The following is a 17,287-nucleotide window of genomic DNA, read 5'->3' as shown; positions in this document are numbered from 1 at the left end:
CAGGCACTGCTAATTTCCCCTCCTACTGGGCTTCTTAATCACTCTGCCCTAAGAAGACTTTGGGAAGTGATTGGATTTCTTGCATGATTGTTCCTAAGGATGCTGTACTTGCGTATCTCCTCAGATATTGTTTTATTGTACTTTCACCTATAGTTCCTAAATCTGTGGAAGAAGGCAAGATTGTCCATCATAAGGCAGTAGGGTTGTATTTACTCATGAAACCGATACTTGTAAACTGATACTTACTCCCCTCTTTTGTTAGCCTAGTCTGGCAAAATGACACATCTCTTGTGAATTTATTTACTGTGAAAGCAAGTGGGGTGGGAGGGTAGGATGGAAGGTGACAGTGTTTTCAATGAAGATAAAGAAGGATTAATGAGAATAACAGTCACAGAGTTCAGTAGAATTAAAACATCGTGAAGCATCTTCCTAGCCAGTTTGCCATTTTAGAGATTGCTGTACCTAGATTTGTAACAATAAAATCAATCAATTCCAAGATTTAGTGACCAAGTCCCTAATTTTTTTTTTTGGCTATGTCGGGTCTTTGTTGAGGTACGTGGGATCTTTTATTGTGGCACGCAGGCTTCTCTCTAGTTGTGGCATGCGGGTTTTCTGTCTCTAGTTGTGGTGCACGGGCTCTGTAGTTGTGGTGCGCAGGGTCCAGGACGCGCGGGCTCAGTAGTTGTGGCACGCAGGCTTACTTGCCCCGTGGCATGTGGGATCTTAGTCCCCCAACCAGGAATTGAACCTGCATCCCCTGCATTGGAAGGTGGATTCTTTACCACTGGACCACCAGGGAAGTCCCTGAGTCTGTAAGATCTTAAAGGGGGCAGACATTTGCCTAAGTAGTTAAATCTCAGTTAAATTTTAGTAGCATGATCTAACTATATGCAGAGGAGCAGAGAAAGAACCAGGTAAGGTCATTTGTATCTAGAAAGTATCTTGCAGTATAAGTAGCAGATCGAAATCTGGCACATTCAGGAAAGTGTGGAAGCTGGAGTTAGGCTGGGTAGCTAATTTAAAATCGTGTAGCCTTAGGTGAGTGGTTCTCTTCAAGCCTTAGTTTCCAAAGCGATGTGGAAAGCATTTGGTACAATTCCTGGCAAAGAGTAAGTGCTCAAAATGTCAGATGCTGTTATTACGTGCATGACCCCAAATAGGGTCTCATCTGCATCCAAGGACTTTTATAATTCCTCCTTAATTACCTAGTTCCCTAATGAAAATGCTGGTTAAGACTTTCCTGGTGGTCCAGTGGTGAAGAATCCACCTTCCAGTGTAGGGGACGCAGGTTCGATCCCTGGTCAGGGAACTAAGATCCCACATGCCGCAGGGCAGCTAAGCCCGGGCACCACAACTATTGAGCTCACGCGCCTCAATGAGAGAGCCTGTGTGCCGCAAACAACATAGCCCACGCGCCCTGGAGCCCGCACGCCACAACTAGAGAGAAGCCTGAGTGCCACAACTAGAGAAAGCCCATGCGCCACAACAAAGAGCCTGTGCACTGTAACGAAAGATCCCGCATGCCTCATGCCTCAACGAAAATACCATGTGCTGCAACTAAGACCCTGACGCAGCCAAAAAAAAAAAAAACAAAAAGTGGGAAAAAATAAGGAAAATAAATCAATATAAAAAAAACCCTGCATGTGGATCTTTTATTATAACTGATATTTTCTTGGTTGGGTGAAGGGCCTTTTATAAGTAGCCCTTTCAGCGACACACAGGAAAAAGTGTCAGAATTAGCACGGCAATTTTAGAGAAAAATGTAGGTCATGTGTTATTTAAGACATACCAACTATTGGTATAAGGCAATTTAAAAGGGAAAACAGGGCTTCCCTGGTGGCGCAGTGGTTGAGAATCCGCCTGCCAATGTAAGGGACACGGGTTCGAGCCCTGGTCCGGGAAGATCCCACATGCCGTGGAGCAGCTAAGCCCGTGCGCCACAACTACTGAGCCTGCGCTCGAGAGCCCATGAGCCACAACTACTGAAGCCTGCGCGCCTAGAGCCCGTGCTCCGCAACAAGAGAAACCACCACACTAAGAAGCCCGTGCGCTGCAACGAAGAGAAGCCCCCGCTCGCTGCAACTAGAGAAAGCCCATGTGCAGCAACAAAGACCCAACGTGGCCAAAAATAAATAAAATAAATTAACCCCCCCAAAAAAAAATGAATAAAAGGAAAAATATTTTACCAGGAGCAGAATTTTTATTTGGTGTAGATAAAACATGTGAAGGGAACAGAAGAAAACTGGAATGAGGCAGGTGTCAATACTGGGAAATTCTGACAAAGCCAAAAAAAGAAGAGCCAAAAAAAATTATGAGGAACCAACCTTGAGGAGTAACTGAGTGCTGTTTGGGGATCTTTCAGGTTCCTGCATCTAGTACTTAGTGTTGCTGAGAGGATGATTCTTATATTTCCCATATAGATGTTCTCCTCATGTCAATATTCAAACAAAACTAGGGCTTAAAACTATAACTAGAGTTCTCTTTTGAGACATTTTCTCTCTGTAACATTTCTCTCTTTCCCACAATCAGGTGAAAATGAAATCCTTGCATCTCTGCATGCCATTTCCAGCAAGAACCAGATCTGGAGATCATATATTGGCATGGGCTATTATAACTGCTCAGTGCCACAGACAATTTTGCGGAACTTACTGGAGAACTCAGGATGGTAATGTATTTCTTGATGAAAAACAGGAGTGCTGTGATTTGATTTGCATGACTCTTTCTGTGTCCCCACCCCCCAAAGCCTCAGCACTTGCCCACTGACACCCATACTCTAGTGCTATCCCTAACCTGCAGGAACCTACCTGGCTTTCTCTGGCTTGGGAGATTTCCTTACCCAAATGTAGAGGACTTAGAAGCTTCTTTCTACTTTTATTCCCATAAAATAATCTAGAGCTCAAAATTGTGGGTGCTGGGCATCTCTTCCTCTTGCTGACTCCGTGTTTGTTCTCAGTGAGCGTTTTTGAGCAAGATATCAAACCTGCAGGTGGGCAGATTTCAGGGCTTTATTCTTTGGAGACACTAGGATTTTAGGCTGTCTGAGATTACTCAGTGAGTCAAAATCTTGGTCCATTGTCTTCTCTCGGGATTTTAGGAGCTACAGTTAACTATACCCCCCTCCTCTGCTCCCTGCCCCAAACCAATATTCTGGGTTTATGACCAACTGAAAAAAGAAGACATTGTGTCAGGTAGATGGAGATGAAAATGTTAGCTTTATTACTTAGCACTTTGTAGAGAAAGAGAACATGTGTATTCTGTGAACAGGCTCTTCTAGAAACAATCAAAGACAAGGCTGAGCTGTTGATGTTACTTGTTCTGCCGCCACCTCACCTATCAGATAACTCTCGTTCCTAGTCCTCTAGGGGGTGGGGTAGGGGGTGTTCTTGTCCCTGCCCACTCTGGCTGCCACAGGTTGTGCAAAATGAAAATGTTTCTCCTGCACTTGAGGAAAACTTCCATGCGATCTTGCTTTTCCATTCCTGTTTGCTGTATGATAGAAAGAAGGAAACAGAGGTTCATGTCCTAGTACACACTAAACAATAAAACACCTTGGGTACTTCTTAACGGGCAAAGACCATGGCTTCAAAGGTGCCTGAGAGCAGATCAGAGCACCTGCTTCTTCTGCCCACTGGAAAATATTGTCTGATGATGGAGGAGGAAAGATGGGGACCCCTGGGCCTTTCTTTCTCTGTTTTTGGATCAGTGCCATTGTATACACCAGCATCTTTGAATTGAAACTTTATTTCAACTGATAACCTTATCTCCAAAGGAATGTGTGCACTTACCATCTCTAGCGTAGAAACAAACCAAGCCTGGGAAGGCTTTGATACTTCCTGGGTGATTTTTTTTTTTCTTTTAAGTTGGTTGGTGTACGAGGTAAATTTAATTTTTAGTAGGACCATTATTATGCACGGACAGAGTAAGTGATTGCCTCAGCAATTCAAAGGTATTTATAGCAAGATGCAGAGACTATCTTTTAGGTTAGCATATAGAAAAAAAATCAACTTTAGTAAAGGGAATGTGGACCCCCCATGGGAAAGCACGGAATTGCCTCCTTTGAAATACTAGGTACGTGCTCCACAGCAATATACCTTAAACATTTGCTGAACACTTCACATCTGTTTTAAAAATAGGTGTTATTTAATAAAATTCTGTCAGAGTTAATTTGAATCAAGTGACCAAAATTCTTATTTCAGTATAATTGCCTCATATAAGAAGCTGTCCACCTGCCATCCTATGACAGACTATTGAGACATCTGTTAGTCCATTTTTTTCCTCAAAAACAGAAGTAAGGGCCTTCCCTGGTGGCGCAGTGGTTGAGTCCGCCTGCCGATGCAGATGCAGGGGACACGGGTTCGTGCCCCGGTCCGGGAAGATCCCACATGCCGCGGAGCGGCTGGGCCTGTGAGCCATAGCCGCTGGGCCTGCGTGTCCGGAGCCTGTGCTCCGCAACGGGAGAGGCCACGGCAGTGAGAGGCCCGTGTACCGCAAAAACAAACAAACAAAAAAAACCAGAAGTAAGTGCCTGCCTGAGAAGACTCAAAGCTACCCCCCAAATTTACTGTTTGTTCTAGTCAACTCCTGAAGATGGGGTCCGTGTCTCCCAGCTTCTGTGGTTGGGTAGGAGCCTAACTTCTATGAGCACCAGTTAGCAAACCCAGATGGGTTTCATGTGGACGGCCCCCTTCCTGTTTTTGTAAATTTTCATTTCCCAGACTCTACTGAGTCCCTGCTCATTCCCCTCCCGACTCCCTCATTCTCCCTTTAAAACATCTAGTCACCTCTAAAACACACACACACACACACACACACACACACACACACACACACACACAGAAATATGAACCCCCTCTAAGATTACAAACTTTGACAATTTTGACATTTTAGAGAGTAAACCTGATACCCTACGTAATTTTAAACTTCGCACAAAGTGTTCTTAGTACTAGGAATAGAGGTACTGTTTTGACTACTTACCATATGTGAACTTACACTCTGAACTTACACTCTGTTTGAACTTACACTCAAACATAGCGGTTTCTGTGTGTTTGAGTCTTGTGAGTGAATATGTGTTGGGCCGTCAGCACAGCGGGCCTTCATCTGGTGCCTAAAGCCCAGACCTGTAGGTCTGAGGACCAAGGCATATGTGTGGCTTAGGGCATAGGTTAGACTATGTGGGAAGCACAGCGCTTTTGCATCTTCTGTCTGCTTTTGCATAAGTGCAAAGGTAGTCCTGGTTGATGAGGGTGTTTGTCCTAGATGCAGTGATTCACGTCCCATCATTATAGAAGCCGGATCTGTTGGCCTAATCACTGTTGCATTGCTTTTGGTTTCAATATGCTCCATTTCTTTATTAATAGGAGAACAGGAATGAACTGTCAAAGAAGTAGTTTTTCTGCTTTGGGTGTGTGTGAGTTTGTGTGTGTGTGAACACGTGTGAAGGTATTTGTATTGCTGAGGGCTTCTTTTCCCCTGGGGTATTGGTAAAAGTTTGGATGGTAAACTCCAAGTTTGATTTGAAAAGCAAATGGCCTGTCTCCTCCTTCTTACAAAACAAGCCTCCCAAGTACATGAATGGGCTGCAGCATTCCAGCCATCTGAATACTGGCCAGCTGTCTTCGCTCTTGGTGGCCGCACAGAATATTCACCATATTGCTTCCTGGCTGTGAGTGGATATGTTCATTTACTTTAGGATCCGCCAGGGTTTTGAGAGGGAGACTGTTGTTCTTTGCTTTTCAGTTCTGGTTTTGGGGTGCATTTTAAGTTTTGTTCCTTTGCATTCTCCAAAAGCTGATCTGAAACAGAGGGTGGTACTGGCCCTTGCCAGCCCTGATAGGGAGGGCTGTGCACATGAGCTTGGGTAGACTTCACATTATCACCCTTCTGAATGGTTGCCATAGAGATGGAACCAACAAATTCCGGTGACGTGAGGTGAAAATCAATGGGTAACATAGCCTCCAGAGAATACAAACATTTGGGCTCTTACAAGAAGATTTACATTAGGCCTAGAATATATTTTGTAGGGTTTACTTTTTGAAATTTTTGATTGCTGATAATATCAGTTAACTAATATCAAAACACTTACATTTCCCTTGTGACTATTTCTGTTTTGTGTAATGTTGGCACTGGGATTAAATGAGAGAATCTCATGAATGTTTGTCTTCCTGCAACTCCCCCACGCCTTTTTTGGTTAAAATCGTAGAGAATACTGATTATTTTGGAATAAATGTTAATGCCATGTTGAATATATCATGCATCCTTTTTGAGCGGAACAGAATGCCTTCTTGGATATGCAGATACTTTTTGGTTTTTAATATTAAAATATATCTAGAAACAGAAATCAATTGAGTTAAATATCAGTTGGAACATAGAAGTTGTAGATTACAGACATTTTCTTGATCACTGTTTTGCCTGGGGCAACTAAACCCTTTTATGCAGGATGGCAGGCCCTGTGCTAGCATTTTTCTCCTGAAACGAGGGTTTATTTAGTATCTCCAGGCTTGAGACTCACCAATCCATGTCCATTAATAGATGATTTTTAAGACCATTTATGTCTGTTTATTAGTGTAAAAAAAAAAAGTGTGGATTATAAAAGAAGTTTACAAGTAAAAGAAGTAGGATCATGTATTTGTCATCTTTGTAGGAAAAGTTTTAAAGCTCTCTCCTTTTAGCAGTGCTAATTAGCATCAGCCTAAGCTTGGACTTTGAGCAAGGAGAGAAAGGCTGAACAAGGGAGGGGGAATATTAAATCCCAAAGTCTGTGAGCAAAGGAATAGCATGGTCTCAGGTATGAAGGACTGTGTTTGGGAGGTTTGGGGCTTTTTCTTGCAGGTAACTGGGGAGCCATCCCCATTTGAGCAGGAAAGTCAAACACATACATTTGCACCAGAAATATTAGATAATTTCCTATTTTAAGCACTGTGCTAGGCTAGTAAGGCATCAAAGGGGTGGATGTAGGATGTCGGAAGGAAGACTAATGGCAACTGGTCATCATTTGGGCCTAAAAAAATCTGGACTTTTTACCTTGAGAATTGGCATGATAGTGGTAACTTTGAAGGAATTTAAGAAAAGAAACTACCTTGTTTGGTGATCTGGTTGGAGGAAGGATAGGGAGTGTGATGCTGACATGGGATGTGATGAATTTCCAGATAGAAATTGTTTCCAAGTAGAAATATCTAATAATATCTGAATAGAAGTATGAATAAATCCTTTGGGAGAAGTCTATGAGTGTTTAAAAAAAATCTTCTAAGACCGGAACAGAGGATAAAAACTTTTCAAAACAACCAGCATTTGGGAAGGACTTAACCATTTCCAAAATGCTTTATGTATGTTAATTGGACTTGAGTGTTAAGATAATATCTGGTATGGGTGATGTTATCTCCATTGATGGCCAAGAGAAATTGTCAGGGAGAGGTTTAGTGACTTGTCCCAGTTCACAGGTAATAAATTATAGAATTTAGGTTGACACCCAGAGCTTCTTAATACTTAGCATTGGTGAAGATACAGGGAAACCTGTGAATCACTGTATTACTTAAGGGAATACAGAATGGTGTGAACTGTCTAGAGAAAAACATGGCATATGTACCGAAAGATTTGAAATTGATTACTGTACACCTTATGATTTGAAATTCCATATCTAGGGATTTATCCTAAGGAAATAATACAAAGATAAGGATGTTCACTGTTATGCTATTTCTAATATTTAAAAACCAAAATTAATGTTCAATTTGAGGGGACTTGTTAAATTATGATAAATGATTTAATAACATAAAACAATCAAATGCATATTTCTGAATAATATTTAAAGTTATTAGAAATTGTCCATGGAATAATGTTAACAAAAAAAAAATCGAGACACAACTTTATACAGAGTACCATCTTACTTTGAAGTATAAGTATGATTGTGATGTCAAAAAGAGACTGAAATTAATTAACCTGATTGTGGTGGTCATTTCACAAAGTATACATATATCAAAACATCATGTTGTACACTTTTAATATACACAGTTTTGTGAATCATACTTCAGTAAAGCTAGAGAAAAAAAAAGAATGTATATAGAAAAGTCACAAATTAACAAGAAAAGGGGCAAACAACACAACAGAAAAAAGACTGAAAAGAAATGTACCTAAATGTTAACTATTGTTATCCTGGATTTCTGGGATTATGGGTGATTTTATTTTCTCAGTAGTTATCTCAATTTTCCAACTTTTTGCAAAGAGCATGCATCATATAATCAGCAAAAAAAGGTTGTAAACATGTTCCTGACACACAGAAGATGGTTAATAAATGGTAGCCGATGTCTTTAAAATTTAGAACATATAATAAAAAGAAAGTAAAAATTATGATTAATCTTGCCTCCCAGAGAAAATCACTGTTTACATTTTGGTTCACGTTTTTACAAATAGGATTGTAGTATTTTACATTTTACTTTTTAAATTAATGTATCATGAGCATCTTCTATGTCAGAAAATATTTTTACATATCATTTTCACAATCCATAGTATTATATGCATATTGTCTAATTTATTTAATCATTTTCCTTTTAATAGAGAGTTTGTTGCACATTTTTCAACATTCTGTTCAGTACTGTGATGAATTCTTTGGATGGGCTAGCTGATACATATGCATGCTTGTTTGCATATGTGTGTGTATAAGTCTGTGTGTCTGTCCATATGCCAAATAATGATTGTGAGTAAAATGAAAAGTTCATGTTAGCCAGGCTATCTAAGCATATGTCTTTGTGGTGGCAGACTATGCTGTGTATGAAGATCTTATCTGATCTGAGGTCACAGTGGCCCCTTGCCTGTGCCTTTTGTGTGCCATTTCTGCTTAGATTCCCTTTCTACTTAGTCTACATTATGTATTGTGTGCTTCATTTATTCCAGTTCACCACCCGCTTAGAATTTGGCTAACTGATTTACAGTTGCTAAGCCAGGCTGTTCAAGGAATTAATTGAAGCAAAAACATACTCTGCTGTATACACACACACACACACACACACACACACACACACACACATACAACTATACCAATGAAAGTTTCAGGGAAATTATTTCAAAAGTCTTGACATTGTACTGCTTGGTAAGGCAATCTCCCCCATTCTATTCCCCCTCAAAGGTAAGAAGACATTGATTTCAAAGCCTTCAGAAAAGAAAAAAGAAAATAAAAGGTGGAAATATCCTGAATGTGATTACCAGATCAGGAGAGGAAGGAAAAGGGGTTGAAAAAAATTTTTTTTCCTAATACTCTTCAGGCTTGGAAGAACGAAAACAATAGGGATATGAAACAGCGTTACTCTCGTGTGGGAGCATAGACCCCAATCTGACACACTTTGGTAGTACAGTAATGGATTCTTGGTGAAAAGATAGCAGTTCTTTCCAAGTCCTCAGCCACCCTCTCTCCTCTTATTTTCTTTTCTTTAAAATATTTATCACTCTGAAATGATCTTATGTATTTTTTATCTCTTTTTTCCCCACTACAATATATTTTCCTTGAGATCAGGGACTGGTACCCATCTTGCTTATGATGTGCCACCAGAACTAATCATAGTTTTTGGCACTTAGTAGACATGCAGTAAATATTTGTAGGATGAGTGAATGAATGAAGGGATGAAAAAGTGATGAAGTCACTAAGTGGATTAACTCTCATACCTAAAGACACATTTTTGGCTAATAACTGGAGGATTTTAAGGTTAGAATTCATGTCTATGCTGCCTTCTAACCATTAGTATTCTTGAATTTTGATAGGTATGGAGTTTACTTCCATAGACTTTTAATAAGTGGATAGTGACAATTCTTTTTTTTTTTTTTGGCTATGCCACGTGTCTTGTGGGATCCTAGTTCCCTGACCAGGGATTGAACCCGGGCCCTTGGCAGTGAAAGTGCGGAATCCCAACCACTGGACCGCCGGGGAATTCCCAACACTTCTTAAATAGACCTCTATTAATTTTTTAGGAGCACATAGAACTTCTGGTCAGTATAAACAAAGCTCCTCTCCCCCAAAACCAAAAGTTTCGAGTATTAGGTATTAGATTCTTGGATACTTTTCTATTGTGAACCATGGTTGCGGTGAGCTTTTTTCTTTTTTTTTATTCTGTTTATAATACCATAGACAGTCTCAAGTGGATTTTAAGAGCCAACTTACAATACAGCATACTTATGATAAGATCATTAAAATAGAAATGTAAGATTAAGTAATTTAGAGGGATAGAAAAGTAAGTACTGATTATCCCCAAAGGATAATATTGTTACTATGATTTAATGCTGAGTTTCCTTACAAAAGACAAAAAGGAAGCTTATTGTTGTATTATATGATTCTCAAGAGAGGCAAACTTAATTTTCAGATACTGAATTCTAAAATGAAGGTATTTCATGAGCTTTTTCTGAATAGTGGATTCACAGTTTGGACATAGTGTTTTGGGTCCCTTACAGGATCACCCAGTATACTCCGTACCAGCCAGAGGTATCTCAGGGGAGACTGGAGAGTTTACTCAATTACCAGACCATGGTGTGTGACATCACAGGCATGGACATGGCTAATGCATCCCTGCTGGATGAGGCCACCGCGGCTGCAGAGGCAATGCAGCTCTGCCACAGGTGAGAGGCCCAGCATGAGATTCCCTCAGGGGGAGGGACATCTACCAGTCTCACAACTGCTGTGCAGGCGGGGGTTTCCCTGCTCCGGTCAGTGCCCAGTGACTTTGTCCCTTTTTCCCTCTCTCTCTCTCTTTCTCTTCCCCGCCCCCTCTTTCTGTCTATCACACACACACACATTTGTGTCTATGAGATATGTTGTATCAGTATCATTATACCAGTTAGTTGAGGTAACAAACAGATGTGAAATATAGTGCATTTAAAAAGCCACTGCTGTTTATTGTTTAACATTATGTAAGAAAGACGTTTTGCTCTTCACATACATGATGTTAAGTTCAGGGATGTTACAGCAACTCCGAGATAGTATCAAGGACCAATGCCCCTCTCTCTTTACCATCGTTAGTGCAAGGCTTTCATCCTGTGGACTGAAGAAAAGCATACAACCTAAAAGTTGCAAGTTAAGTTTTATTTGGGGATCTTACTAAGGATGAGAGCCCCGGAGACAGTCTCTCACACAGCTCTGAGGAACTGCTCTGAAGAGGTCAGGGAGGAGCCAGAACATGTAGGAGGTTTTTGCTGGGAAAAAACCATGCAGTTGAACATTAAAAGATTACTGCTAATCACAAAGAACAGACATCTCAGGTTAATGTTAGTGCTTTTCAATATATGGGAAGATGCAAGAGTTTGGGCTCATTGAAATTATTCCTTAGAAATGCATCTTAACTATCTTGGGCCAGTCTCCAAAGCAAATAATACTTCCTGTTTTTTTCCATCCTGAGTTCCTCTCAGGGTGCACCATCAGTGGGCAGCTGCAGTGGCTAATGGCTTGATCCTTGTAGAACTGGGATGGCGGGCAACATTTTTTGTTTACTGCAATGGCAGACAACAGTCCCGTCCACAGCCCTCCTGGTCACAAGATGACTGCTGGAGCTCTAGCCATGACGCCTGCATTCAGGAAGAAGTAAAGAGTACTTCTAGCGAAATAAGCTCTCTTTAAATAGTGTTTTGGAAGCCTCCACTCAACAATTTACTTATGCTTCATTGACCACCCCTACCTACAAGTGACCTGTGGAAATGCAGTTTTTTTCAGATGGGCACATTGCTGCCTCCTACATATTGGGGTTCTGTTACTATGGGTGACAGGGAGAATGGATATTGGGTAGGAACTAGCAATCTGCAATGTAATATGTAAATAAGCATCACCCTGTTTTATGAAGAATATTCTTCTCAGGTTGTATTTAATGTTTTATAGCTTTTCTTTTTCTATTTAACAATATTTTGTGAACATTTCCCCATTTCTTTAGTCAGCTTTCTAAACTGTGGCTTTTATTGGCTACATAGCAATATTCATTTGCATGGAAGTACCATAATTTATGTAACCTCACCTCTATTGTTATACATTGTTTATTCCCATTTTTCACTGTTATTAATGGTATTTTTGTGCATCTGTAGGATAGATCTTTGTCAGAAGTTCTGATTATTTCCTGAGGATGCATTTCTAGAAGTAGAATTGCTGGGTCATGGTTAACTTTGGTTAGTATTTAGTTGATAATCATTCTTCAGCTCCTCACCTTCTTTTGTTCATTGCCTCGAGAATACATTTGAGTTTACCTTCCCTCCAGGTAGAATTCTCATGTAGATGGTCATCTGGTAGGGAAATCTGCCCACATTGATGATGTGTCTGTCTGAGGTTTTGGGGGGCTGGCCCTAGTCGACTGACTGGGTTGACTGCAGTGGCTAATGGTTTGATCCTTGTGGAACTGGCGGGTAACATTCTTTGTTTACACTCTGAATGCCCATGTAAGTCTCTTTCTTGGCTTCCACAGACTTGAGGGGTGGTTAAATGGATTCTGGTACCAATTCCAGTCAGGGAGGGGGGTTCCTCTCACACCTGAAAACAAATGAACAAACATCTGCTGGTGTCCAACAACCCCCTCCAACTCAGGGTGCCATTCTCAAGTACAGGTTGTTACCTGTATTCAATCGACTGGAATTTTCATGACCCCCTCCTCAGAGCAGCGCACAGAACTCAGAGAAACATTTTACTTACTAGAACCAGTTTATTATCAAGGAACAGCCAGGCAGAAGGGATGCATAGGGCTGGGTATGTTGAAAGGGTCAGAGCTTCCATGCTCCCTCAGAGATCCCCATTCTTCCCAAATCTCATGTTCACCAGTCCAGAAGCTCTCCAAATCCTACCCTTTGGGTTTTTTATGGAGGCTTCACTACATAGACACGAGTGATTAAATCTTGGCCATTGGCAATTGATTCAGCCTCCAGCCCCTCTTCCTTCCCTGGAGCTCAGGGTGTAGAACTGAAAGTTCCAACCCTCTAATCACACGGTTGGCTCCTTTAGCAACCAGCCCTCATTCCTCTGTGGGATGCAAAAGTCACCTCATTAACATTACAAATGACACCTTGATCACTTTTCACACTTAGAAAATTCCAGTGGTTTTTGGGAGCTGTGAGCCAGGAACTGTGGACAAAGACCAAATATATATGAGAAATATATCTTGGTCATCTGAATGACCAAATATTTACTTCCTATAAATCACAGTGTTGCAGTTGTGAACCTCGAACTCACTGGGCAGATATGGAGACCTCTAAGTTCCAGGCCCTTCTGCTTCCCAAGCAGTCCCAGGGGTAGGTTCAGGCTCTTCTTCCTGTTATCTTAGGGACAGCAAGGGGGTGGGGGGGAGAATGCCGTTCCTAGTCTAAGCTTTTCACTTCTTTTCACCTTCTCTCTTCCTCATCCACCTTCTCGCTGCTCTCCCATCCCCCACCTCCATCCCCTTTTTCTGAGTAAAAGCTTTCATCTCACGCGCAGGCTCAGCGGCCATGGCTCACGGGCCTAGCCACTCCACGGCATGTGGGATCTTCCCGGGCCGGGGCACGAACCCGTGTCACCCCTGTCCCCTGCATCGGCAGGCGGACTCTCAACCACTGCGCCACCAGGGAAGCCCAGAAGCTGAGACCTTTGTAGTTGATGGGTCAGGGGTTCTCTCCTGAGCTTAATAGAGTCACTGGGCAACGCACACTCTGCAAGTGCTGGATTTGCTTCCTCTCTCTTAATTCTCATACCTTCCATCCTGCATTTAATTTTACCCTTGAGAAGCAACCTTGTGTTTCTTATCTTTAGGAAATGTTTTCTTCAATAGCAGTGTTTTTGTTTCCATCCGAGGTCATTTAGGCTTAGATAGCTCTTCTCTCCAGAGTTATTTAGATATAGACTTTGAAAGGCTTTGTGTATTGGACAGTTAATTTTGTATCTCCCAACTCTACCTACTCTATTGAATTTATGCTTATTATAAGAATAATACCTGTTCATAGTGGAAAATTTCAAATAGTAGAGAAGGATGTAATGACAAGTAAACCTTGCTGTTTCTCAGTCGCATTCCATTGAGAAACTTGCTGTTAACTGGTCGTGTGGATCTTCCTTTTTATACAATATACTTGTATCCTCCACTCATTTCTTTTTACCCAGATGCGCTTGTGATACACAAAATGTTCTGCATCCCCATCAGTTTTGTTTCCTGAAACTATGGACTGTTAGAGAACTTCCTGAATTTGGGTCTTAGACCCAACGCAGTTCCTTCCATAGCTGTGTGGCACCTGCACGTATCACAACCTATCTGAGTTCTTCTCCGCTTCCTTTGAATGAGGACACTTGGTTTAGATAATCTCTAAATGCTCCTTTGGCAATAAACTTCTCAGATGATTTTATCTAGAAGACTTAGTTTTTTGTTCCTACTCGCACCTAATCACTACCCTTTTCTTTCTTTTTCCTCATAGTATATATATATATATATTTAACATCTTTATTGGAGTATAATTGCTTTACAATGGTGTGTTAGTTTCTGCTTTATAACAAAGTGAATCAGTTATACATATACATATGTTCCCATATCTCTTCCCTCTTGCGTGTCCCTCCCACCCTCCCTATCCCACCCCTCTAGGTGGTCACAAAGCACCGAGCTGATCTCCCTGTGCTGTGCTGCTGCTTCCCACTAGCTATCTGTTTTCCGTTTGATAGTGTATATATGTCCATGCCTCTCTCTCACTTTGTCACAGCTCACCCTTCCCCCTCCCCATATCCTCAAGTCCGTTTTCTAGTAGGTCTGTGTCTTTATTCCCATCTTGCCCCTAGGTTCTTCATGACCTTTTTTTTCCCTTAGATTCCATATATATATGTTAGCATACGGTATTTGTTTTTCTCTTTCTGACTTACTTTACTCTGTATGACAGACTCTAGGTCCATCCACCTCACTACAAATAACTCAATTTCGTTTCTTTTTATGGCTGAGTAATATTCCATTGTATATATGTGCCACATCTTCTTTACCTCATAGCATATTTTTAAAAATTTAAGCCAGTTTAAGATTGATTTTGCTAAATGGGGTTAGAATGGGAATTGGATTTCAGTGAAATTCTAATCAGGAAATGTCACTATTAGTTTTTAATGACCCATTATTTTTTATCCTATGCTCAGACTTTCCTTAAGTACCATCTTTGCTTTGCATTCTTAGACGATACTCTGATTTCTTTAATGTTCATGTTCGAATTGGGATTTTTCTTTTCAACAGACACAACAAGAGGAGGAAGTTTTTTGTTGACCCTCGTTGCCACTCACAGACAATAGCTGTCGTCCAGACTCGAGCCAAGTAATTAATTTTATTTGTATTTTGAACTCAGGGATAATATTATGCTCATCTCTGCTGTTTCTTCCTCTGATTTCCAAACTGACTGGAGTTGAACCTGGTTTAAGCTGGGGTTATTGAATTTTACTTTCCCTCCCACTTTCTTCCCATGACCTCACTGGTGAGTAAGATGTGTCAGAATTCAGGAAAAAATACACAGTGGATTTGGTCACCTTTGCTTTATATTTTACAAAAAGAACACATTGTTTTGTGTTCTTTTTTACAAAAAAGAAAATTAATATTAAAATAGTTTCAACAGTGTTTTGAAAAGTTTGAAAAGCACAGGGTAAAAATGGAACTCTCACACAACTGTTTTGATTTTGTATATATTCCTGCAAACATGGCCCATAGGGAATCCACATAATACCTAGTTTAGTATGATGTAGCTGAAAGCAGATTATATTTTTTAAGTGCTGTAATCAGATAAAACAGACACAGCACAACTACCGCATGTGGGTGTGTTTATTTACTTTCTCCTTGTAAAAGCCTTTCCCCCAATCCCATACCACCATTCCTTCAGAAGTGGTTTTCTGACATATGATAGGAATTAGATAGTTTCAGGAACCTAAGGAACGTCTTCTTCCCTGTCTTACTGAGGTTTTCCACTCACCTAAGACCTATCCAAGGTCAAAGTGGCAATGGCTGTGTAGTTGCAGGTAGTGGTTGTTTAGCCCTAGGAAGGCATGTTTCTGCTCTTGTCTCAGGCACAGGTTCTGACAGGAAAGTGGGAGGGGAGGTGCTAACAGTGGCTGCAGGTGAGTTGGTGTGAAGCACAGTTACCACTGAAGGGCTGGGTGTGGGATGGGGGTGTGTGCGTGTTGGGATAGGGTAGGGGGTGGGGGCACTGAGGAAGGACACAGAATACGCATGCTCTAACGTGGAAAAGAAACTGTAGATGATTTGACTTTCCCTGTAAACCAAAAGCATGGTGGTTCTTTGTCTTCTGTCTTTTCAGGTATGCCGGAGTCCTCATTGAGCTGAAGTTACCCCATGAAATGGACTTCAGTGGAAAAGATGTCAGTGGAGCGCTGTTCCAGTACCCAGACACCGAGGGGAAGGTGGAAGACTTCACGGAGCTCGTGGAGAGAGCCCATCAGGCTGGGGTAGGCAAACCTCTCCTTGTGGGGGGTCCATGGAGGTGTGTCTCAATTTTGAATTATTATTGTTACTCTTTTTAGCATGATTTTTAAAAAAAGTTTGTTTAATTTCTTTTTGGCTGCGTTGGGGCTTCGTTGCTGCGCGCGGGCTTTCTCTAGTTGCGGTGAGCGGGAGCTACTCTTCGTTGCGGTGCAAGGGCTTCTCGTTGCGGTGGCTTCTCTTGTGCGGAGCACAGGCTCTAGGCATGCAGGCTTCAGTAGTTGTGGCTCGCCGGCTCTAGAGCACAGGCTCAGTAGTTGTGGTACACAGGCTTAGCTGCTCTGAGGCATATGGGATCTTCCTGGACCAGGGCTGAACCCATGTCCCCTGCATTGGCAGGCGGATTCTTAACCACTGCACCACCAGAGAAGCCCTATTATTGTTTCTCTTTTTGGTGTGTTTTAATTTCCACACCTTTATCACTTGGTAAGGTAAAACTGCCTCCTTCCAACCTCCTTTTTTCAAGTTTGTTTTCTTCACTGGTTCCTGGCACATAGTAGGCACTCAGTAAATATTTTAAATGAATGAATGAGTAAATAAATTTCACAGGATATGGAACCAACTCTGCCAGTCTGCCTATAATGGAGATAATTTGCTATCCTTCCACTGGTCTCAGGGAAGGTCACAACCTTGTCCATTTTCTCTTGTTTCCTTTCTAGAGCTTGGCCTGCTGTGCTACTGACCTTCTAGCTCTGTGTATCCTGAGGCCTCCCGGAGAATTTGGGGTGGACGTTGCCCTGGGCAGCTCACAGAGATTTGGGGTGCCTCTGGGCTATGGCGGACCACATGCAGCCTTTTTTGCTGTCAGAGAAAGTTTGGTGAGGATGATGCCTGGAAGAATGGTGGGGGTAACAAGGTAAAGC

General features: G+C 41.5%; 1 protein-coding gene across 2 annotated transcripts in view; it reads left to right on the top strand.

The window, feature by feature from the left end:
- Window positions 1-17,287, top strand: part of GLDC (glycine decarboxylase) — a 99,281-nt gene that overhangs the window by 17,020 nt on the left and 64,974 nt on the right. For both annotated transcript variants that reach the window (XM_060014732.2, XM_069540772.1), the window contains exons 3-7: window positions 2,530-2,665; window positions 10,429-10,593; window positions 15,174-15,251; window positions 16,243-16,390; window positions 17,084-17,280. In XM_060014732.2, the coding sequence (XP_059870715.1) occupies window positions 2,530-2,665; window positions 10,429-10,593; window positions 15,174-15,251; window positions 16,243-16,390; window positions 17,084-17,280 (724 nt within the window). The remainder of the gene's footprint in view (window positions 1-2,529; window positions 2,666-10,428; window positions 10,594-15,173; window positions 15,252-16,242; window positions 16,391-17,083; window positions 17,281-17,287) is intronic.

This window comes from Delphinus delphis, chromosome 6, assembly GCF_949987515.2.
Source record: "Delphinus delphis chromosome 6, mDelDel1.2, whole genome shotgun sequence".
In the NCBI taxonomy this organism is placed as follows: Eukaryota; Metazoa; Chordata; class Mammalia; order Artiodactyla; family Delphinidae; genus Delphinus; species Delphinus delphis.
Note: the sequence above shows the minus strand (reverse complement) of the source record. Positions and strands in the feature narration are given on the sequence as shown.